General features: G+C 37.8%; 1 protein-coding gene across 3 annotated transcripts in view; it reads right to left on the reverse strand.

The window, feature by feature from the left end:
- Positions 1–412: 412 nt before the first annotated feature.
- Positions 413–26,796, reverse strand: part of LOC126353000 (uncharacterized) — a 238,498-nt gene continuing 212,114 nt past the window's right edge. For 2 of the 3 annotated variants that reach the window (XM_050002731.1, XM_050002730.1), the window contains one exon: positions 413–3,391. In XM_050002731.1, coding sequence (XP_049858688.1) covers positions 3,282–3,391 — 110 coding nt within the window. In that variant the 3' untranslated portion in view covers positions 413–3,281. Of the gene's footprint in view, positions 3,392–12,362; positions 12,471–26,796 lie in introns of all 3 variants that reach the window. The other variant, XM_050002729.1, reaches the window with a different exon arrangement.

The raw sequence follows: 26,796 nt of genomic DNA on the forward strand, positions 1-26,796 counted from the left end.
ATTCTGGATGACTTTCCCTAAACCTTTTCAGTCCTTTTCCTTTATCCCTCTTCCTTCCACTTCAACTCTCATGCCAGAAGAAGGAGCCACTGGCTCCGAAAGATTGTAAAAGTTCAACCGTTTTGTGTGTGTGTTTCCCTACCGCTGGGTAGTGAGATTTTTTTATCTATCCATTTATAAAATATATACTGTAATTTCCTTTCAGTTGGGGGTCCACAATCCTGAGAAACAGGTTAAAGGAGGTGTCATTCTGCAGGGGCTGTATTTATGTATTATATTTTATTCCCTACTATTACCCAATTTTGACCACATTTTCAGTGTATCTCATAGGGCATGTCAAAGAAGCTTCCGCAGAACAATGACTACTTTTAACCTAAATATATGTCTATGATTTAACAACAAAAATAATAAATACTCTTGTGGGACTTTATCCAATAATAAGTTGTAAACTGAAAAGCTGCTTTGTATTATTTGTTAAATTTCACAAAGAACATGGAGTGCACACAAAATGCCATTTGATTTATCCATACTTCTTATGGGGGTACACAAAACCATTTAATAAGTCAAATTTTGTAAAATGAAATAGAAGAGTTGAAACAGCTTATAAAAATTATAGAATCTGCGGTAAATCAGTGATTTTACAGTGCAAAAATAGTTCATGCCATACACTGTATAGCAACATTCCATGAAAATGACAAAATTTGTGTACAAGAGGGTAAGTTTCTGATGCAACAGTAATTAATTATGGTATTTAGTTAAAAATATAGTTAATTTTTGACATGCTGCCATGTTAAATCAATGTATTTTGTTCCAACATTTTTCTACTGAATAGATTTCATCACTGCAGTGTGATTTTGCTAGATTTGTAAAATGTCAATATTCACTGCTATAGAATCTTTATAGGCCTAGCTCTCAAAAAGTTTTCTAACAATAAGTATTTTTTAATGTGGAATATATGGAAGAGGTTAGTGAGTAGTATTAATTTTCCAACAAATCCCACAGTTTTCGCAGTGCCAAAACCATTTAATGATATTTGCATTGTCCTGAAGAAAGGAGATTTTCTCTCTCCTTTTTGCAGTGCTGTTTCTTCTCAGAGACTTCTTCCTTTAATTAGTCCCAAAGGGTTTTTAGTGTTCACCATTTATTATTTAGGCCCTCACATAATAATAAGAGGATTATTTTTGAATCCCAGAAAATAATGGCCGTAATCTTTCTGGCATATCAATACAACTCTGTCATTTTTTGTGCAAGACCACCAGCTTCCATACATTCCTCTGATTGCAACACCTCTACTACAAAAAGCTTTTTCATAGTTAATTCTTGGCGTAGAATCTGTTACACTGTTTTCTCTGATACATCTATGGCATCAGCTTTATCCTAAGTCATAACAATCACCTTCAAGAGTAACACAATTGTGTTTGAAGATAGCAAACCATTTCTTAGCTGCTGAAATGAAGGTGCAACCTCCTTATAAATCCTCACCAAATTTGGATGGATTTCTGCTGTAAATACACCATCCTAAACGAAGAAAAAAGTATGACCATGCAGTATTTTAGTTTGTCTATTTGAAGGGAATATTAATAACTAAATACTCTGTAAAGTCATACAAACAAAACCTTATGAATATAAACTTGACATATTTTGATGTATATCAGCATAATTAAAAAGCAAATTTAATTGCATAACTCCATCTCTCTGCCACGCCACAAATTTCAATTTGTCCTCATGAACTATTTAACATTACATATTATCAGTTGTGTGGCAGCAGCTCTATTAGAAGCAGCAGTGGAATAATTTTTGATAAATAAGAAGACTCTGGCTGTGCCCGTTCAAATGAGTTAATTTACATATCTTTGTTTGCATACATTACATATAAATCTGTTAATGCTCTCAGCAAATGTACAATATACATGTAGTGCACAACACCATCAAAAATTCATGTTGGTCTTGTAGATATATTAAAACAGACTTTATGATTTTTTGACTGAAAGTAGAAACTGTCACGAACATATGAGAACCATCATGGGGATGTGTAAAATGGCAGACACATGAACAAGAATATAAGTTTTATATCATCTTCACATGAAGAACTTATCAGTTTTAAACATCAAGTAAGAGCAACGCCAGTACTTTTTAGGCCTACAAAACACTGTACAATAACAGCAGAGGAGACATTTAATAAAAGTATTATATTGGACAGTGACTGTACGCTTTGTTGATATAACTTTCTGACTTAATCCTACTCATAACTTACAATAACAACAAAACATCATAATACTTTGCACATAAACTAAAATTAATATTATTGTCCCCTCTCGTTATTTGGCCATTAATACTGATTTATCAGACATGTGACTACAGTTTCATAATTGTTCATAAAATTATTGAGAACAGCTATTTTTGTGGTCCAATGAAGAATTCATCTAAAACCACATACACAAAAATAAACACCCTTCTCCTTCACCATACAAACATAGAACGGAAAGGCCGATATGCATTCTATCACCTAGTTGATAGAGATTTTGTCCCTGATCTTCCATCCTTTTGCATTATGCTCCATATACTAATAGAAGTTCACATTACATTATTATCTTGTTTACCATCACATGAAATGTGAAAAACTATGAAGGTTTCTTATATTTAGTTCTATACTATTTGTGCACTATAAAAAACAACACCTCTTAATCTCAAAAATAAAACAAGCTTGGTCATTCAAGGTATCAAATTTTGAGCTTCACATCAGACGTTATTAATGCCACATAACTTAATAATTTCTTGGACACTACGTTAACTACTTTTCTCTAATATTACTCATGAAAAGAAGTTGATTAACTTTTAAGGCTGTTACGTGTTGTGAGACACTTTTGTGTCACATACGTGTTACATCTCACAATCAATTATTTGCACTAATCTTTTCCTGCACTTGCTCCTCTTGTTCTTTTAGTTAAATAGCTTCTGTACAAAAGATGCTCTCCATATTTTCCACATCATGCAATAAATGTAAAGATTATAATCATATGAACAATGATAATTCTGAACAATGAACACCAGAAAAATAAAGTCTCCCAATGTTCTAAAACATTCCTAATACTGATAATTGGTTTTGTACATAAAATACATTTTCTATTATGATGTACAAAATCATACAGATTAATAACATAAGCAAGATATTTGTAAAACTCGTTAAGTGATTTTATTTTGCAAAATACTACTTCCCTTTCATCTAACATCTCCAGTTTTTATACAAGTAGAAGAAGAAATACATATGCTACAGCTGGAGGCTATGCAGAAATGTCTTGACCATTTGTAGCTGGAGGCTGGTACTGGCATGATCTGTAGATGGTCTGAAGTGGCACATGAAGCAGTTCCACAACTTGAGGCAAGTTTGGCTCTGGAACGTTTAAAAAGAAAACAGTTGAATATCGCCATACCTAGCTCTGTTTCAGTTAGAAGAGCAAAATAGCATTGTTGTTAAAACAACATGTTCAGTAATAAATAATACCACTGTGTAGGAAGTATATGAGGCGCTACAGTATCCACCTGAATTCTAGTTTTTTGTCTCCATTCGTAGGAATTTGGTAAAACAATAAGAACAAAAATTCCACTTTCTATTATAGAAAAGTTTCCAGAAACCACGTAGAAATTGTAAACATCTTGTATTGTGGCAACTTGTTATTTGACTGGAATAGTGTAAGACGGATTTTTGTAATTGTAAGAATTAAGATGTTCACTATGTTCCAGTTATAAGTTTATCTTTTAGTTGTGTTAACTATGCTTCAGTTTTTGCCCTTTGCCAGTGAATTCCTTTCATCGGGGAACATTGAAATTTTTGAAACGCTCTTTGGAGGTTATAAATCTGGTTTATTAAAGGTGTTACAAGTCTTTCTGAGCAAAATAATTTCAGGTAACAGTTTATGATGATGAAATTGGTTTCAGGGCCCTCAATGTCGTGCTTGTCAGTGTTCTTGCAGCACATGAATGAATGCATTTAACCATTTGGGCATCAATGGGTTCTGCCTGAAACCTGCATTTCATTATTGTTATTACTATTATTATTTTTATTTAAGTGCCAGTGCCTTTAGCATGAAACCACTGATGCAGTTGTGAGACAGAGTACACTGAAGTACTTCTATGAATGTAGTACATTGTGGCAGTCATTTATAGTGTTCAAAGCCACAAACAATGTGGAGATTGTGCTATGGAAAACTAGGTGATTGTGTCCCCAGTTTTATTTATTTATTTATTTATTTTTTAAGGGAGGATACCACTGATAGTGAAATTAAATATGTCTAATGTTATTGCGATTAAATTTGCATTTTGACTACTGCTTTTATGATTGGCTTCTAAAATGAAAGCATTTGGGCAGAATGTAGTTTTGATACTAAACTTGTTAAATTCTAGGCCCACTTTTATTTACAACTGTAATTTGTGTTAGGAATTATAAGTTCATTGAAGTTTTGAGGTGTAGGATTGTGCCCAGGAAAAAAACTGAATTTGCTTTCAAATGTAACACATGAAGTGGTGGATGGTTGGAAACTTTGTTCTAGTGGTTTCAGAGTGAAATCACCTCCTCAAAACCATTGGTTGTTTCCTTTTTGCCAATGTCTTCTTGTATTCATAGCTTACAGTAATAAAAGAGATTGCTTCCATGAAAAATTTTAAAATTATATTTTTTTCATATCACTGTGAATCAAAGAGTTAATGGGGGAGACGAAATATTTATTTATGAGAATGATCGCACTAAGAAATTGATCTAATGACTTGTTTGGTCACAAACAATCAATCAAGGTGAGCATAAATTAGTAATTGCATGTTTCATCAGCCACATGATGCAGGTGTGCAACAAGGAAGTACCCCAGTCATATGACAGTAACAGGTGGTATATTTATGACTGGGACAGCTGTATGTTCACTAATAATAGCAACAACAAATAGTCAAGAACAACAATACCGAATGAATTCTCTCACTAGATGAACAGGTCACATGCAATATAAATATTTAGTTCTTTTAGCAACAAACATATCAAAACTATTAGGAAAGAGGTAGGGTTCCAGACTCATGATTTAATGTCTACTCAATACAAAAATAAATATTTAAAAAGAATAAGAGGCATTTAATGATTGTCAGAGCAAATAGCGACAGCATAAGTAAATAAAATAACATCATTTCAAATATGGCATGCATAAATTGAGTAGTAATACTAGTTTTAATTTGTTGTTCACTTAATTCTGAGCAAACATACCTCTAATTAACTTGCTAACCCATATTTTAATATAAACATTTGGAAAATGCTTACAGTTGCACCTGATGGGCAAAAGAGGCTATAGAGAGATGGGGAGATAGTGTTTAGAGGCAACTTAGGCATCAATAAGATGATTTATGTGAAAGTCTGAGGGGAACTTCCATTATCAGACACCAAGCGAGGTGCCATAGTTGTTAAAACACTGCTCTCACATTTGAGAGAAATGAGTTCAGATCCTTATATTGCCATCCAAAAAATGTTTTCTGTGGTTTACCTACATTGCTTAAAGCACATGCTGGAATACAGTTTATTACCTTCCCAATCTCTTCCAGTCCAAGCTTGTGCTTTCAGTCTCCAGTGCTGTCAGTAGGATGTTAAACCATAACCCTCCATTTTCCTTCCCAATACAAGACTGTCCTGTGTGCTAACAACAACTGATCATTGGATAAACTCTGAAGATTGTATTTATTTAGACCCCAGCAAAAAAAGGTTTTCCATAAACATTTTGGCTGGAACTGATTGGTATTTCTTGTGGGACAATATAGAGCCAGTGTGTGCTCAGTTTCTGCACTCACAGAACAACTGGACACAGTACTGCTTTCTGCGTGCAGCGACTTGTGGTTCCAGAGTGCTGCATCAGCACATTTCAGTGTTGAAATGGAAAACAGTTAAGAGCTGGCTTTGACGAACAACATAGGGCAGACTGAGCTAGAACTATTGCATGATCAGCATATTCATTTGATTTAATGTGAACAGTGAACAGTGTTTCTGTGTGTGTGTGTGTGTGTGTGTGTGTGTGTGTGTGTGTGTGTGAGAGAGAGAGAGAGAGAGAGAGAGAGAGAGAGAGAGAGAGAGAGAGAGAGAGAGGGGGGGGGGGGGGGTTTGAGGAGAGTATGTGTTACAGGCCAAGAGTTGGCTTACATTAGTTCAGTTAGCACCAAAGCTGAGAGGCTTTCTGAGTTATCAATGCTTTTTACATCAGTGGTGACAAGCAAGGTGTGTAGTGGGTGTGGGATGGGCACAGATTTCAGACAGTCTACGAAATGGTTGGTATCTTTGATATAGGAGAGGAGTCTTTGTACTATGGATTACCAAGCATTTACCTGCCTTAGTTGATAAGCACCTGCCTTAGTTGATAAGCACCTGCAGCCCACAGTACGAAGACTCCCCTCCTGTATCAAAGATACCAATCATTTCCTACATTGTGTGAAATCTGTGCCCGTCCCACTCCCATCAAACACTTTGCTTGTTGACATTGATGCCACCTCCCTCTATACCAACATGTCCCACGTACTTGATCTGTCTGCTGCTGAACATTTCCTCAGTCAGTGACACCTGATTCTAAACCTGTGGCATTCTTCCTACTCAGCTTAATCAACTTCATACTTACCAACAACTGCTCCACTTTTGAGGGGCAAACATACAAACAAATCAGGGGTACAGTCATGGGAACTAGGATGACTTCTTTCTATGCCAACTTTTTCATGGGTTACTTGGAGGGGGCATTGCTGGGAACCATAAGCCTTTAGCCCCTCGTTTGATTTAGATACATTGAAGACATCTTTCCCATATGGAGTCATGACGAGGCTGACCTTTTAAAATTCCTGGAATCTCTGAATACCTTCTCCTAATTAAATTCCACATGGTCCTATTCCGAATCCCATGCCACTTTCCTTGATGTTGATCTCACCCTTACCAAAGGCCAGCTACACACTTCCACCCACATTAAACCTACCAACAAACAACAGTACTTATATTTTGAGAGTTACCATCCTTTCCATGTCAAACATTTCCTCCCATACAACCTTGGCATCCAAGGGAAGTATTTGTTCAGATGTAGACTCTTTACAGCAATACACCATTACTCTCACCTCAGCTGTCACTGCAAGCAATTACCCCACCAGCCTAGTTCAAAAGTAGATTTCCTGGGGCATCATATCCAACCCTGGCACTGCTGGTCCACCCAAAAAACAACTTTGGAGCACACCACTGGTGACTCAATATTATCCAGGTCTGGAAAGTATTAATCACCAACTTTGAGAGGTCTATGAATTCCTAAAATCATGCCCTAAAATGAGATTAATTCTGTCTGAAATTTTTCCAACCACACCTAGATGTGGCCGTCCCCACTGCAAGACTTGCCCTATGCAACCTCCTACCACCATCTATAGCAACCTAGTAAATGGAAAAACATAGTATCAAAGGGAGAGCCACCTGTGAAACAACACATGTCATATGCCAGCCATTATTAAATACTGTTCAGCCCCTTACATCGGCATGACTACCACTAAATTATCAATTAGGATCAATGGGCATAAGCAGAGGGTGTATACTGGCAACACACAATATCCTGTTGCAGACCACACTCTACAACAGGACAATCGAGAGCTTGGCTATTGTTTCACCACACGTGCCATCTAGATTGTTCCCCTAGACACCAGTTTCTCAGAACTCTGCAGGTGGGAACTAGCACTACAACATGTCCTTGGTTCTCGCCACCCGCTTGGCCTTAATTTATTTTAATTCCTTCTGTTTCAGTATTTCCACATTAACTACTGTTTTCTCTACTCTGTTTTAGTTTTCGATATGAAACCATGCATGACATTTAAGCAGTAATCTCTATCTTGCGTATCACCCTGTCTTCCACCTTTAAGATGTCAGGTTTTCAAATGTCATCTGCTTCAGTCCCTTACAATCAGTCTTTTCTTCTCATCTTGTGTGGTATGTCTCCCCTGACCTGCAGTTCTGGGTGACTTCCCCAAAATCTACCTCTTTTCTTGACTTCGTCAGTTTTTTTCCTTCACCCCTCTTCCTTCCCCTTCAACCCTTCTGCCTGAAGAAGGAGCTGCTGGCTCCAAAAGCTTGCCTAATTACAACCTTCTTTTGCGTGTGTGTTCTGCTACTGCTTGGTGAGTAGATTTTTTTTATGTATTCAATTAAATTATTAAATGGATAAATGTGAACTATGGCAATATTATTACCAAATGTGTCCAAACAGGACCACTGTGCCGTTATTTTTTCTTGGTTGCTGAAGGACAAACAATGGTAGACATCCATTGAAGAATGTGGATGGGGCAGCACGCCTGTCAAAAACCAACTGCAATATTAGGTGCTGCTGCTTGATGTAAAAGTACGTCCCCATATCGCAAACATCGCAAGTTACTCCAACTGGAGTGAGAGACACTTGGACACTCACACCATGTGATTATCATGCCTTTGGTCCCTTAAAATAGGCCCTAAAGGGCCAATGATTCCTGTCAGATGAAGATGTGCAGCAGGCAGTTACAGACTTCTTCATGCAACAGGACATGGTGTTTTATCAAATGGGTATTCTCAAACTGGTGTGCTGACAGGGTGGTTGCCTCAATACACGTGGAAATTTTGCCTGATTGGTATATGGATTCTGTATTGTATGGCCTTCAAACAGAAACTTTATGATCACCCCTCATAGACTCCTGTCATGCTCAACAGAGCTGGATGTTCATTACTGCAAACATTAAGCACGTAATAAGTATCCAAGTAACACATATAAATTTATTAAAAAGACTGATAACAGAGAGGCAGCAGCTTTTTCAGAAGTTTTGGTTACAATGGTACTGCAAACATTGAAAGCAACAAAAACATTACAATTGTCATCAGGAAAAAGCAAATCTGGTGTCCCATGGTTCAGAGCATGGAATGTTGGATCTTATAAATGGGTAAGTATGTTGATGTATTTGAAGAGTGTGATACATAGTTTGAAACTTGATGTAGTGGGAATTAGTGAGGTGAGGTTGCAGGGAAGAACAAGACCTCTGATAAGGTGAGTACCGAGTTATCAAGAAAAAATTTAAAAAGAGGTAATGCACGAGTACTGATAATAATTAATAAGAAATCAGGAATGTGGGTGGACTACTATGAACAGCATAATGAATATATTATCATAGCCAAAATAAACGCAAAGCCAACATCCATCACAGCAGTACTAGTTCACTTGCCTTCCAGCACCAAAGATGATAAAGAGATTGAAAGAACGTATGATAAGATAAAAAAAAAAGAGGTAGTTAAAGAAGATGAAAACAACTGTGATGGAGAACTGGAATTACATAATAGGAAAAGGGAGAGAAGGGAAATGGAAAGATAATATGGACTGAAGGAAAGGAAGTTAGGACAGACTCATTACTATGACTTGGGTACCTTATGAATATCAAAACTGCCTCTCTGCCAAACTGGTCATCATCTAACACATACTCAATTTTCATTTCCATTATTCTGTATATTATTCTCATCAGTAACTTGGATACATGAGATATTACGTTGAGTGTCCAATAATTCTCACCCATGTCAGTTCTTACAGTCTTTGGAATTTTGTGGATGATGTTTTTCTGAAAGTCAGATGGTATATCGCCAGAGTCGTACATTCTACACACCAATATGAATAGTTGTTTTGTTGCCACTACCCCAATGATTTTAGAAATTCTGATGGAAATTTATCTATCCCTTTTGCCTTAAGTCTTCCACAGCTCTTTTAAAATCTGATTCTAATAATGGATCCCCTGTCTCTCCTATATCTGCTCCTGTTTCTTTTTCTATCATGTCATCAGACAAGTCTTCCCATTCGTAAGGCCTTCAATGTACTCTTTCCATCTATCTGCTCTCTCCTCAGCTTTTAACAGCAGAATTTCCACTGCATTCTTGATGACAGCACTCTTGCTTTATTTTCATTGAAAGTTGTTTAGACTTTTCTATACACTGGGTCAGGCGTACAGGTTGTGGATAACAAGCTGAAGGTGTCATTACCCAAGAGCAGAGATTCTCTCAGTAGAGGTCTTCATCACTTTGATTTTCAACTACAGGGATTACCTGCTGGAGGGACTCCACCTGCTGTCAGCTTTGTCCACCTTAAACCCTGCAACAGTGACCCAATTCAAAAAATCCAAGAAAATCGCCAATTTCTCCTCAAATGCTAAGGACTATCCTAAAAACTGTTTCCTGAGTTCTCTCCTCACCCCTACCACTTGTTGCACACCTACCTTTTACATGATTCCTAATATCCATAAACTTACCCACCCAGGATGCCCTATTTTGTCTGGTTTCTGTGCCCACTCTGATCTCATAGTCCAACAGTTTCAGCCTATTATCCATAATGTACTGTTCTATATCAAAGACATCAACCATAATTCCCGTTCTTTTACCACGTGGCACTGCTTTACTGTTGATGCCACATCTCTCCACTATAATCTCCAATGCTCATGAGCTTGCCACTACAGAACAGTATCTTTCCCAACATCCAATTGACTTCAAACCTACAACCTCCTTATGGTCACCACAACCAAATATATCCTCACCCACAATTATTTCTCCTTGAAGGAATCATCTACAAACAAATCCATAGTATAGCAATGAGCACCTACATGGTGCCATTCTATGCCAACCTATTCATGGGCTGTCTAGAGGAATCTTTCCTAACCACCCAGAATCCCAAACATCTACATCTACATCTACATCTACATCTACATCCATACTCCGCAAGCCACCTGACGGTGTGTGGCGGAGGGTACCCTGAGTACCTCGTACCTGGCCCGGATTCTTTGAAGGCATCTTTGTGATCTGGACTGAGAGTGAGGACACCCACCTGGACCACTACTCCTTCTCCCCATTCCCTTCACCTGGTCCTCCTCAACACAAAAAATTGCCTTCATTAATGTTGGCCTCCACCTTAAGGGTGGCTACATCAGTACATTCGTCAGTATCAAACCTTCCAAACACCAACAATACCTACACTTCGACAGCAGCCACCCATTCCATACCCAGAAGTCTTTGCCGTGCAAGCCAGCCACCAATGGTCGTCACATATGTAGTGATGAGCAGCCCTCACCAAAAATATACCAAGGAACTCACTGAGGCCTTCACAAACCAAAATTACCCTCCCAACCTTGTACAGGAAAAGATCTCCCATGCCTTGTCTCTCTTGTCACCAGCCACCTCTCACATACCAACCAACTGCCTACAAAGGAGCTCTCCTCTCATGACACAGTACCATCCAGGGCCAGAGCAACTGAATCACATTCTCTGTAAGGATTTCAACCACCTCTCACTGTGCCCTTAAATGAGGAATATCATACCCCTATCCTCCCCACCCCCTCCACAGTGGTATTTCATCACTTGTTTAACCTACACAATATTCTTCCTCACCCTTGTCTCATGACTCATATCCCCACAAGAGACAGAGATGCAATACCTGTCCCACACATCCTCCCACATCACCTACTCCAGTCCAGTCACAGGCACCTCCTATCCCATCAAAGGCCCTTGAAAGCAGGCATGTTATCTACAAACTAACGAGCAACTATAGGCATGACAGCCTACAAGTTATCTGTCAGCATGAATGGCTGTCAACAAACTATAGCCAAGAGACAGCTGGACCACTCAGTTGCTGAACGTGCTGCATGCTGCCCAACACAATATGCTTCACTTCAGTTTCAATGACTGCTTCACAGTGTGTGCCATCTAGATACTTCCTACCAACACTACCAACACCAGCATTTTCTAATTGTGCAGGTAGCAATTCTCCCTGCAATATATTCTACAATTCCATACACTCCCCTCCAGACTCAACCTCGCTAGTCCCAGTCTTCCACCTACCCATCACCTTCCTTGCTCCAACTCTAGCATTACATAGACTTCTATTCCACCAACGCACCTACTACACCTAGCAGCCTTACCATGTTCCCACCATGCCATTGCATGCTACTGCAAGCAGCACTGCACCTTCAACCCCCCCCCCCCCCTCCTGTTCCCCTCCCCATGCTGTCTCCTTATCCTCATGACCCAAACCAGATTGCTGCTCCATAGTCTGACCGCCATAGCCAGAGACAGTTCTCATGTGGGTGGGAGTTGCACTTGAGTGACTGTGTGTGCGTTTTCAATTTTGTAGGAAGCCTTCTGGCCAAAAGTGTAGATGTAGAGCAGTCTTTTCACTGTGCTTGTCTGCAACTCAACAGTTCTATATGGTGAGTAGCAACATATCCTTTGCATAATACTGTAATTAATTTGGTTGCTTGTAGGTAAATGTCTGTAGCCTATGTTACAGTACCACAGCACACTGATAGAGGAGCCAAAATAAAATGATGTGACCCACCTTGGCTTTAACAATGGATTGCACCATTTTGTTCATGGCACCTGTCACAGTGCGCTATGATACCACAGCATGAGAACTTAAACTTAAAGCAGGGTGGAAGACACATACCTGCAAACAAACAGAAAATTAGTCACATAGAATTCTTGTTTTGAGCTGTAACTTTATGACTGGCCATTGTACATTCTAGCATAATAACGATTAGTCTTGGACAAAACTTTAGTTCCAGAAAATCATAACTGGTAATCCCTTGGCTCTGGATGCATGATTCCCAACTATAATTTCTCTCTTTTGCTTTGACAGAAAATTGATTTTTCTTAAGCTCAATTAAATCAGGGTGTAAACTCCAAAACCAAGTGTCACCAATGAAATTTTTCTCACAACTTGAAAATAAGGTACTATCAAAGTGGGTAACAATTCCAAGTCAATATTTTCAATTACTCTTACCATATTCAAGTACCTCTAGACAATTCCATAAAGGCAACTTCAAAAGTGAGAAAACTTTATAGACAGTTCAAGCTTCTTCATGTCACACTGAAGGATGTTACTTTTCATTCCATAGATCCAAGGTGATGAGATACTCAAGGGTGTAGAAAATGCCATAGAAAATACCTGCCCCGTGACAAGACAAATTGTTTCACCTATTGGCACTTAAAACCTGTGTCCTTATATTTGATCACACTGAAATTAGAAAACTTTTCTCTTTATGGGTACGAATGTGCTTGAATGGAGGACACATCACCCCATTATTTCCAAAGGTACAAACAAATACAAAAAAGTTTGAAAAGTGGCATTTACTGTGTTACTAGTGATAAATTCTGAGTTTATTACTTTGCTGTTACAGCTACCATAAAAAACAGAGGTGAGTCTTCAAAAATGTGACGTATCTCTCACAGACTGAAAATTCTACCAAGAAAATAATGATCACTGTTCTCATCAACAAACTATTTTGGAATTTGTGATGTCTGGTACTCAAGGGATGGGTGAATAACAATGATCTTTTCACAATGTGTTGTTGCATAAGTTTAAAGGGTCAATATTCAATACAGACTGGAAAAAAATTTCATTGGCTTAAAATGATTTCACTGGTTCCATCAAATATCTCAAAATAATATAAAGATCACAGCATCAATGAGGCAATCAAGGTCATGGTGGGCAATTCAATGAGATTATGAGACCACGGAATCATTTTCCATCACATCCCATTTTCCTTCTGCCTTTTTCTCCAATGAAGTGTTGAATGAAGCTGTAATTCTCACTTAGGAGATGTGCCCACACTGCTTGTCTATGTTTGAGGGTAGGTACTATTTAGAGATTTTTGCCAACACACTAAAGTACCTCACCACTGAGTGAAATCTTCTGGATTTTCAAGTTGTGTTACTCTGAATAAAACTTTCAAGCTTTTTACAACAGTGTCTGCCATTGTGATCACGATTACTTGAAAACTGAGGAGATTTTATTCAGTTATACCTCTGCATAAAACTTCCGAAGACATACATCTCATCATTTTCACAACTTCTCCATGCCATCTGTAGCATGCTACTGTAGACCAAGTTTCAAACACCTTCAACATGTTCATGGATGATCTTTCAATGTGTGTGATTCTACTCCACACAATAGTAGCACTGATAACACATAACAGTTCACAATATGCAAATGTGTAATAAAATGAAGATCAAAATTACATCACTGATGTTCCAGTTTTTAAATGCCGACCATGCTATATTACTCCTAGATTTCATCTCTTAGTAAAGACCCCTTTTTTCTGTCAACCATCAAACTTTTTGTTTCAATTTGATGATTCTCGTAAGTATATTATCATCGAAGTTGATAATCTTGGCACCTCTGATTTTCTTGCTAATGATCACATTAAAATAGATACATATTATTGTCGTATCATTTGCAAGAAGCTGCAGACTTTCTATTCTACCAATGAAAACAATCAATTATTGACAAAATAATTTAATTGGATAGATAAATCATCTACTCACCAAGTGGCAGCAGAACACACACATAAAAGACAGGTGTAACTGACATGCTTTCGGAGCCAGTGGCTCCTTCTTCAGGCATAAGGGCTGAAGGGAAAGAAAGAGGGGTGAAGCAAAAGGACTGGAGAGGTCTAGGAAAAGGGGTAGATTTCGGGAAAGTCATCCAGAACTGTGGGCCAGGGGAGACTTACTACACAGGATGAGAAGGAAAGATTCTTTCCTTGAAATGTGAACCATTAATTGATTATTTTGTTGATGTTGTGGTGTCGGCCACCACAGACACCACACCACACATGTCACTTCCTAATACAGATGTTGGCACCAGATATTCTGAGTACCACTGCCAGAGAGAACCACACAGCAATTATGGCTGCCTGACAGAAATGCCGTCTTTAATCAATCCAGGCAGTTTGCCTTAACAAAAAGTATGACACCACACCATGCTGTTGTCAGCCCCCTTGAGTCTTGTGTCCTACACCTGTGAATACACAGCCTCTCCCTCAGTGTTTACAGTGTATTACAGATTTAGACTATCTGGACTATACTTGGATCTGCCTGCTCTTGTGTTCTGCAACCCACTGAAATTAAGTAAATGATTTTTACCTAACGTAGTCGTGAGTCATGCCTTCATTTTCTGCTTTCTGTCTTTAGAACCCATGCATTGCTGCAGTATACAACATATGTCATTTAATGCTTTTCAAAAAATATGAGTAACTACAGAGTATAAGTTCAACAGTGTCGGAGATAATATACATCCCAGTTTGGCACTGTTTAGTATTCTTATGTCATGTGAAATGTGGCCTCCAACCTTGATATGTGTCATTAGTTCCAGAAAACTTTTCAGTTATGCTGAAGTCTTTATTGAGAAGGACTGTGAATTTAAGCTGATGGATGGATTTACATGTACATCTATACTCTACAACCCACTGTGAGGTGCATGGCAGGGGTATGTCCTGTTGCACTAGTTGCTAGTACCACCACCTGTTCCATGAATGTATGGAGTGCAGAAAAAATGATTGCTTAAATACCTCAGTGCATGCTGTAATTAGCCTAATTTTGTCTTCACAAATTGCAAGGGAGCATTACATAAGGGGGTGTGGAATATGACAACATCATCATTTAAAGATGGTTCCCAAAACTTTGCAAGTAGGCTTTCACAGGATGGTTTGTCCCAGTTTACTTCTTTCGGCATCTTCATGACACTTTCCCATGGGTCGAACAAACCTGGGACCAATTGGGCAGTCCTCCTTTGTATCCATTCAATAATACCTGTTAGTCCTATTTTGTAAGGATCTCACACACTTCACTAAAATTCTAAGATGGGTCACACGAGTGTTTTTTTATGCAGTCTCCTTCATAGATTGATTGCATTTCCATGGTTTTCTACCAATGAACCACTCTCTCTCATCTGATTCACATACGACTGAATCTATGTGATTGTTCCACTTCATATCCATACAAATTGTTATAACCAGACATTTGTTTGAGTTGATTGATTCCAACTGTGACTCACTGATATTATAGCTGTACGATATTACTTTCTTTTGTGAAGTGCACAATTTTGCATTTATGTACTTTGGGGCAAGTTGCAATCTTTGTACCACTTTGCAAACACTCATGAGTCCAACGACAAATTTTGCTTGATATCTTATTTGATCACACTTTTGATGATAAGCTTAATTGTAGTATTGAGTCAATTGCTTTTCAAAAATTGAGAAATAAAGGTGTGGTGTTTAGTGCTGTCAACTGCTTTTTCATAATCTATGAAATAGCAAAGATGTAGTTGTCATTTCTGTACAAAGACCTGAATAAAGACCATCCCAAAACCAAAATCCAGCAGTGACGTATTCGCAGGAACATTTTTAGAGTATGCCTCATTGGGCTGATTAATCTTTAGTTAAAGCAGTGTTTAGCAATACACTTCTTGAGCAGGTTTCAGAAGGCAGATTTTATCCATTTGTCAGGTATGTGGCTGATGTTGTAAAAATGGGCTGAACAACTTCAGAAGATGTCAGTATTGTTTGTCAACAAATCTGGGTACCTTTGGACTCAATTCAAAGGTCCAACTGCTCTTTCACATTTTTTCTGATTTAAGGCTTCCCTTCATAATTTCTGGACACACTAATTCCTCTATATCACCATGTGTTGATTATTTGTCATTGAACAGGTCTATAATTTTAACTACCCAAATTTTCAGTTGCTCTTTTTTATGTACCATGAGCTCACTGTCATTTCCAGTTTACCCATACTACTTCTGTTCCTTATTCTTCTCTTGGTGGTTTTTGAATGCTGTAATGAGCTGCTTTATTTTTGTTAAGTTTTCATTCTTACATTAAGTGCACGTTGTTGATAGTCAACCAGTCTTTTAACAGTTCAAAAGTCTTGACAAACTTGCCAATCAACTTCTCTTTCCATAATGGCCTTCTTAACCTATTTCCAGGTTTTAAACACATTTTGTTCTTACATTCAAAATTCTGTCATTGAGAGTAGCTGCGTATCTTTTTTTTAAAAAATAATATCAACATTTTGAAGTAAATTATTCAAATGCTTTTTATTTCACAGCAAATGGGAAGCAGCATTAGAAAGTAGCATTAAAGGGATCACATCAGGATTCATTTAGAATCGTTCAGTGACAATGCAGCAAACATGAAGCAGGATGTCCTGATGGAAATTTGAAGTCTTCTCCTCCCAAATAGAAGCCCTTTGTCTTAATGAATGTGCAACCTCACTCCACTTCATAACAGAGTTAGAATTTTTGATTAGTTCTATATTTAATAATTTACATTCCAAGTTTGTAGTGCATACACAGAATTTTGAAGACTAGGCAGCTCTTATAAGTGACACAGATTACACTGATTGCAAAAAGATATTGGTTATGAGTATTGTCTTTGATTGACTCATTAAAATATCAGCAGGATTTGTTAAAATATGGTCTATTCCTAAAAAGTATTTGTATCTTTTTGGTACCCTCAGCTGTCACCTACAGCCTAGTTACTAAACTCACAGTAATATTTTATGAGTTGCCGACCTTCCAGTATGTGAGCAACAAATCTATGGACGATCAAACCTTCAGTAGATATCATGGTACCATGTGGCACTACACTCACTGTATCTCACCTCTGCAAGTCATGTGCCACCATCGTGCTTTCCTTGTATTATTCTGCTGGACAGCTTTATAGGATGCTGCATGGCTACACTTGAGGCAGTTGACATTGGAAAGTCATAGTTCGCAGGTCTCTGAGCTCAACGCCAACTGTGTAAGTGGCCCCTAAACCGGAGTTCCACTCGCTAAGTGAGCAGTACACCGCAGGTTTCATGCCAACTATGTCTGTGGCTCAAGGACTAGAGATCACTGCCTCTCATGCCAATGCAAAGCATGTACTTCAATCACAAACTATGTCCATGTACAAACATTTACCAGATATTTCCATGGTACCTCATTAGGACAGTTCAATGAAACTTCAGTGAGCACAGCTAGAATAATAGATATGTCTCATACCTTCTAAGAGAGCAATACTAAAATTGTTCAGAAGATTAATAAAGTTCCATTGTTGTTTGGCAACCTGGGCACATCCATTCAATAGCAGTGTGCGTCTCTTAACAAGGATACAACACTCTTAAATTATTACATTATTTTTAACAAACACCAAACAGCTGAAACAAGGCAATGAACTTCGGGAAGACCTCTAAATTTGTGCACATAATGATGGCAATGGACAGTAATACATGTGATGGATTTGTTGGTGCAGATGAGAAAATAAACATACCAAGACATGAACAACTAACAGGGTCTCTGTACCTCTACTGGCTACTAAACTCAACCACTGAAGAAGCATGAAATTTTTTTAGTGATGTTGCATTTATCTTATCTTAAATAATGCCTGTGGGGACATGATTCAGAATGAAGTACTGTGATTTAAATCCTGTGACTATTCTCTGTTCAGATTTAGCAGATATAGACCAAGTTCATATTGTGTTACAGAAATAAAGCAAAAAAAAAAAAAAGGCAAGCCTTTCAGTTTATACATGGAAACTATTTAAAAATGGATTTGCAATAATGAGCTGGTGGTGACTGAAAGGGCATATTCTTGTTACTGACAACACAAATAATTTAAAATAAAAGATAATTTTCATAATAAAGTACAATTCTTTTTCAACATTTTGGTATCCTGGCCAGTGTAAAAAACATTGTGACTCATTTGAGGTCTGTACTCAGCCCTACATAAATAAACAGAGTAGCATCAATAAATAAACAGAGTAGCATCAATAAAGCTCATGCCTTCAGATTAGATTAGATTAGTACTTGTTCCATAGATCATGAATACACTTCGTAATGATGTGGAATGTGTCAGGTTAATAAAAGGTGTCTATACAAGATATTGCATTACACAAAATATTACATGACACTTAATATTTTTAATTTTTTTGTGAGGGTTGGGGAAATTATCCACTTACTATGTCCAAAAATTCATCTAATGAGCAGGAGGAGTTGCCATTAATAAATTCTTTTAATTTCCTTTTAAATGCTATATGGCTGTCTGTCAGACTTTTGATGCTATTAGGTAAGTGACCAAAGACTTTCGTGGCAGCATAATTTACCACATTCTGAGCCAAAGTTAGATTTAATCTTGAGTAGTGAAGATTATCCTTTCTCCTAGTGTTGTAGCCATGTACACTGCTTTTACTTTTGAATTCATTTGGATTGTTAATAACAAATTTCATAAGTGAATATATATATATATATATATATATATATATATATATATATATATATATATATATATATATATAACAGAAAGAAACTTCCACATGGGAAAAATATATTAAAAACAAAGATTCCAAGACTTACCAAGCGGGAAAGCGCCGGCAGACAGGCACATGAACAAAACACACAAACACACACACAGAATTACGAGCTTTCGCAACTGGCAGTTGCTTCGTCTTTCCTGACGAAGCAACTGCCAGTTGCGAAAGCTCGTAATTCTGTGTGTGTGTTTGTGTGTTTTGTTCATGTGCCTGTCTGCCGGCGCTTCCCGGCAGACAGGCACATGAACAAAACACACAAACACACACACAGAATTACGAGCTTTCGCAACTGGCAGTTGCTTTGTCTTTCCTGACGAAGCAACTGCCAGTTGCGAAAGCTCGTAATTCTGTGTGTGTGTTTGTGTGTTTTGTTCATGTGCCTGTCTGCCGGCGCTTTCCCGCTTGGTAAGTCTTGGAATCTTTGTTTTTAATATATATATATATATATATATATATTAAAAACAAAGATTCCAAGACTTACCAAGCGGGAAGGCGCCGGCAGACAGGCACATGAACAAAACACACAAACACACACACAGAATTACAAGCTTTCGCAACTGGCAGTTGCTTTGTCAGGAAAGAGGGAAGGAGAGGGAAAAATGAAAGGATGTGGGTTTTAAGGGAGAGGGTAAGGAGTCATTCCAATCCCGGGAGCGGAAAGACTTCCCTTAGGGGAAAAAAAGGACAGGTGTACACTCGCACACACACACACATATCCATCCGCACATACACAGACACAAGCAGACATATATATATATATATATATATATATATATATATATATATATATATATATATATATATATATAGTGAGGCTACAGTGAAGATCTTTAGTTCTTTAAATAAGTGTCTGCAGGATGATATTGGATGATCTCCAGCAATTATTATGATACTTTTGTGCAATGAACGCTCTTTTACTCAATGATGAGTTACCCCAGAATATGATGCCATATGAGAGCACAGAATGAAAATAGGCACAGTAAGCTAATTTACTCAGATGTATATCACCAAAATTTGCAATGACCCTAATAGCATAAGTAGCTGAACTCAAACGTTTCAGCAGATCCTCAGTGTGTTTTTTTCCTGCTCAACCCCTCATCAATGCATACACCTAGAAATTTTGAATATTCTACCTTAGCTACCGATTTCTGATCGAAGTCTATATTTATTAATGGTGTCATTCCATTTACTGTGTGGAGCTGCATATACTGTGTTTTGTCAAAGTTTAATGAGAGCATCTATAAATATCCACACAGGCAGCACTTCAACCAAGCAACCAGATTAAGTGATGGACTATCCTAGCAGTCAATCCTGTATGCTGAGTTTGACCTAGCGAATACATGGATTCATCAGGTGCATCAGGCAGTTACTTGTCCGGTCTTGAGCTGCACTGGTTTCTTCACTGTTGTGTCACAGTCAACTGTAACTCTTCACTATGTTTACAGGTGTACTGCATGTTTAGATTCTCTCAGGATCATCTCTGGTGCAGAACAGACCTTATTGTTCTTGATAATGTCTGAACCTAACTACCACTGTGCTATATTTACCGTTTGTGGAAATAAGATGCTTCTAGAAATAAAGTATTTAAATAACTTCTTCAGTGGACCTGAAATTTTTGTAGAAATATCAGATGCAGCTCTAACAACAATAGTAGTAAATTGAGCAATTAGCATGTTGTAAAATTGACGCTACACATAAGCGGGCATGGGCATGGAATGTCAGATGCTTGAACATGGTAAGAAAGCTATAAAATCCGAAAAAGGAAATGCAAAAGCTCAATCTAGATACAGAAGGGGTCAGTGAAGTGAAACGCAAAGAAGACAAGGATTTCTGGTCAGATGAGTATCGGGTATTATCAATTGCAACAGAAAATGGTATAACAGGATTAAGATTCATTATAAATAGGAAGGTTAGACAGAGAGTGAGTTCCTGTGAACAGTTCAATGATAGGGTTGTTCTTATCAGGATCAACAGCAAACCAACACCGACGATAATTCAGATATACAATCTGACGCTGCATGCTGAAGATAAAGAGAGAGAGAAAGTATATGAGGATACTGAAAGGGTAATGCAGTAAATAAAAGGAGATTAAAGTCTAATAGTCATGGACAACTGCAATGCAGTTGTAGGGGAAGGAGTACAAGAAAAGGTTACAGGAGAATATGGGCTTGCAACAAGGAATGAGAGAGGAGAAAGACTAATTGAATTCTGTAACAGATTTCAGCTAGTAATAGCAAATACTCTGTTCAAGAATCAAAAGAGGAGAAGGTATACTTGGAAAATACCAGATGATGTGGGAAGATTTCACTGGCCAGACAGAGATTTCGAAATCAGATACTGGATTATAAGACATACCCAGGAGCAGATATAGACTCAGATCAAAATGTAGTAGAGATGAAGAGCAGGCTGAAGTTAAAGATATTAGTCAGGAAGAATCAATGGACAAAGAAGTAGCATACAAAAGTACTAAGGAATGACAACACATGCTTGAAGTTCTCTAAGGCTATAGATACAGCAATAAGAAACAGCTCAGTAGGCAACACAGTTGAAGAGGAATGGACATCTCTAATAAGTACAGTCATAGAAGCTGGAAATAAAAAGGTACAAAGAGGGTAATTGCAAAGAAACCATAGGTAACAGAAGAAATACTTTAGTTGATCAATAAAAAAAGGAAGTACAAAAATGTTCAGGGGAATAGAAGATTACATAAATACATGTCACTGAGGAATGAAATACATAGGAAGATAAGATGAAATGGCTGCATGAAAAATATGAAGAAATAAAAAAGGAAATGATTGTTGGAAGGGCTGACTCAGCACATAGGAAAGTCAAAATAACCTTCGGTGAAATTAAAAACAAAGATGGTAACATTAAGAGTGCAACAGGATTCCACAGTTGAATGAAGAGACAGAGCAGATAGGAGGAAAGAGTACATTGAAGACCTCTATGAGGAAGAAGATTTGTCTGATGTGATAGAAGAAGAAACAGGAGTCGATTTAGAAGAGATAAGGAATCCAGTATTAGAATCAGAATTTAAGAGAGCTTTCAACAACTTAAGATCAAATAAAGCACAAGGGATAGATAACTTTCCATTACAGTTTCTAAAATCATTGGGGCAAGTGGCAACAAAATGATTATTCATGTCGGTGTGTAGAATGTATGAATCTGGCGACATATCATCTGTTTTTCGGAAAAATATCATTCACACAATTCTGAAGACTGCAAGAGCTGACAAATGTGAGAATTAGTGCACAATCAGCTTAACAGTTCATGCATCCAAGTTCCTGACAAGAATAATATACAGAAGAATGGAAAAGAAAAATGAGGATGTTTTAGATGATAATAAGTTTGGCTTTAGAAAAGGTAAAGGCACCAGAGAGGCAATTCTGATGTTGCAGTTGATAATGGAAGCAAGACTAAGGAAAAATCAAGACCCATTTATAGGATTTGTTGACCTGGAAAAAGCAATCGACAGTATAAAGTGGTGCAAGATGTTTGAAATTCTGAGAAAAATAGGGGTAAACTATAGGGTGAGGTGGGTAATATACAATATGCTCAAGAGCCAAGAGGGAGTAATAAGAGTAAATGACCAAGAATGAAGTGCTCTGATTAAAAAGGGTATAAGACAGGGATGTAGTCTTTCACCCCTACTGTCAGTCTGTACATTGAAGAAGCAATGATGGAAATTATAGAAATGTTCAGGAGTGGAATTAAAATTCAATGTGAAAGGATATCAATGATATGATTCACTGATGACATTGCTATCCTGAGTGGAAGTGAAGAAGAATTACAGCATCTGTTTAATGGAATGAACAGTGTAATGACTACACAATATGGACTGAGAATAAATCTAAGAATGACAAAAGTAATGAGAAGTAGTAGAAATGAGAACAGTGAGAAACTTAATATCAGGATTGATGGTCACAAAGTAGGCGAAGTTAAGGAATTCTACTGCCTAGGCAGCAAAATAACCAATGATGGACAGAGCAAGGAGGACATCAAAATCAGACCAGCACTGGCAAAAAGGGAATTCCTGGCCAAGAGAAGTCTACTAGTTTCAAAAATAGCCCTTAATTTGAGCAAGAAATTTCTGAGTATGTATGTACAGAGCAAGCGTTGTATGATAGAGAAGCATGGACTGTGGGACAACCACAAGAGAATTGAAGCATTTGGGATGTGGTGCTACAGATGAATGTTGAAAACTAGGTGGGCTGATAAGGTAAGGAATGAGGAGCTTGTGGAAAACACCATCAAGGAGAAGGGAGAGGATGATAGGATATCTGTTAAGACATCAGGGCATGACTTCCATGGTACTAGAGGGAGCTGTACAGGGCAAAAACCATAGAGGAATACATTTAGCAAATAATTGAGGATGTAGGTTGAAAGTGCTTCTCTGAAATGAAGAGGTTGGCACAGAAGAGGAATCTGTGCTGGACCACATCAAGAGCAATCAGTATGCCGTAGCAACAATTTGAAGTAGCACAATTGCACCTTCTCACAACATGGGAGCCAGTGATCAAAGCCACATTGGACATAATGTCTCAAACAGGTAGCTAGTATGGCCCTAGAATTAACTATGGATAAGCAGAGGACATCAAAACCCATGACGCAACATGCTCCGTGCAGAATAAACAGCTGGAGAAACCCAACTAGCACATAAAGAAGAACGCCCACTTATCAGCCTGTTCAAAATGTTATCAAACTCCAGCTAAAACCAAATGCCTGCAAACACAGGCCCAATGTGCAACATTCTCATGGATCAAGTTTGTAAGTAGTATATCTGTGCAGGTGTATTTCAATAGGAGCAACCGGTCTACAGGAAAGATACCAAGTACATGTACTGCACACAGTCACCACCTCAGATCGGACAACAAAAGCATATGGAATTGACAAACTGTAAACAGACAAATCTGCAATTTTAATAAACATGTGCACCTACACGGGTTGGACAAAAATATGAAAACACCAAAAACACAATACATTACCATGTCTAACTTGGTGCAGGAAACCCATTTGCATTTAAAACAGCTTCAAGTTGTCTCCGAAGGGGTAAATAAAGGTCCTGTACAGTTTTTAAGGGAATATTATATCACTCTCTCTGCAAAATAGTTGCAAGTTCAGGTAAAATGATGAAGGAAGTGGATAGCAATCATGCACCCTTTCTCTAAAGTGACCACAAAGGGCCAATAATAGTGAGATCAGGAGACTGTGGTGGCCAGAGGAGATGTGACAGTTTATCTTCCTATCTTAGAATATGCAAGTTGTGTGAACAGTGATCCTGAAGTCTTAGAGCACAGCCTCATCAATGGGGAACAAACAGTCTATCATGAGATGGTCCTCATAAAACAATATGATCACAAAATCCTTGGCGGTAATGTGACCTTGCAGAGTAGCCATGGAGCCCATGGAATATCGTGATATGGCTGCCCAAATCATCACCGAACCCCTGTTATGTTTTATTATTGGGACGTAAACTCAGCCACAAGCTGGAAACATTGTGAAAAAAGAATAATCCAACCAAAAGACTTTGTTCCATTGCTTCACAGTCCAGGTTTTATGTTTTCAGTTCCATGCTTTCCTGTTACGGGCATTTGCATCCCTGATGAGTGGTTTTGGAATTACAGACTGCACTGTAATTCCCTGCTTATGCTTTGTGTATTTTTGCTGATGACAACATTCATAAGTGCAACATTCAGTTCTGCAGTGGCTTCTGCAGCTATCTTCTCTTATTTGACGTTGCAACCCTCTTCTACAGCCATCTGCCATTATCACTCAAAACACAATTTCATACGTGTTGTGACTTAATAGATGAAGTTTTTCTACTTTCTCTGTGTGTGGCATAAATCTACGATACAGTTTTGGAACACCAAACAATTCGACTTCCTACTAGCACCAACAATTTGTCCACATTCAAATTCACTTCACTCTGAAATAATGCTTTCACAACTACACGTAACACTTTTCTGACCTTGACTGACACTTGAAGTGTGCACCATTGTACAGGTGCCATTCATGGTGAAATACAACAGCACAGCCTGCAGACTCGGCTCTCATCTACGTTTATGTTTAAGATGCATTTCTCATAGTGTTTCCATATTTTCGTCCAACCCTTGTACAGCAATAAAGCTCAAGCCTTCCAATAGAAACTCCGTAGCATTTTGTTAGTTGAGGAAACAATCAGATACTAGTAGTAAGAGCTGACTTCTATATTATATCCACAAGCGTCAAGACCAACTCAGATGCAACTAATGGATGAAGTGAGCTTACTCAACACATTCAGCAAGTACGCATTAAACATGTTTGGGTTCACAATAACAGATATGGTGTTTTGATTTCAAAAACTATACTGTATCAGTCATTACAAAATATTATATGATGCTCATAGCAAATTATTTAAACCTGAATTATGCAAAGTCTCAGTTTTTAAGACCAATATAAATTAACAACAATCAGCACCTCCTAGATTTATTTAAGCAGATGAAATTTTGTTTGGACTGAAAGAATAAATAAAAGGAAAACTTGTAACAAAAATAACATATCACAGATTATGTGGTATGCCCAAGCCTGCACAAAATTCACACCCACTCTACCAATACCAGAAGAGCTATTGCCAAAATCGGGATGAGGCAAAACTTTTTCAAATATCAATCTGGAAAATGCCTACCTACAAAATGCCCTGGAGGGACCAGGAACCTCAAGGGGTCACGTCAATTAATACTCCAGTGGGTTTATTCCATACCCGTGAAACCATGTGGCATTGCAACATACCTGTCACATCTTCTCTCTATTACATAAATTATTTGAAGGATATGTCTTGTAATCTAGTTTGCAGTATACTTTAGTCAACCAACAAAAGCTGCTTACTACACTCCAAGAAGCTGGATTATACTGCAACCCACAAAAACACCAGTTCTTTCACAGTTAAGTACAATAACTGGGACACACACTAAGCAATTCAGGCACAGTTCCACAGAAATAAGTGCAGAAGCTATGGACAAGTTATAGAAACCAATACATTCAAAAATGTTACAGTGTCTCTCATGTGTAACCAACATTATTAATCTACTGAATAATAAAAAAAGGAGACAAGTGTGTGTTGCATAATGTAAGTAAAGTAGCATATCATAAACTAAAAATATTTACAGTAAACAACAGTAATCATAATTCATTCTGGGATATCGTTTTATCCTAGTGTTAATGTGGTCCTACCACAAGCAATGGAGATACAATAGAGAAATCCACTGTATACACATCTAACACATAAATTTCAGGGGCATAATTACTCAAAATTGAATGGGAAGCAATTGCAACAATTTATAGCTTGAATCAATTTTGTACATACCATTATGGAACAGAATCTTAGCTCAACACCAATCATAAACCATTATTAGGAAGCTGTGGACCACAAAATCCGTGACCCAATGATCGCAAAGGTGAGCAATTCTACTATAATTATGTGACATTCTGAAGTGTCATTGAAAGTTAACTCTCTTTTATCTACAAAGTTTCATGTGAATTTTGTTCAAAAGCAGTGTGTTTTTGTATTCCATGAAAGGAGGACTTGACTAAGAGAATGTGAACTATCGATGAGAGTGACATCTGTGAGTAAGTAAGACAACTTAAACAGTGCCAGCGAGTTTCTC

The sequence above is a fragment of the Schistocerca gregaria genome, chromosome 1 (genome assembly GCF_023897955.1).
Source record: "Schistocerca gregaria isolate iqSchGreg1 chromosome 1, iqSchGreg1.2, whole genome shotgun sequence".
NCBI lineage: Eukaryota > Metazoa > Arthropoda > Insecta > Orthoptera > Acrididae > Schistocerca > Schistocerca gregaria.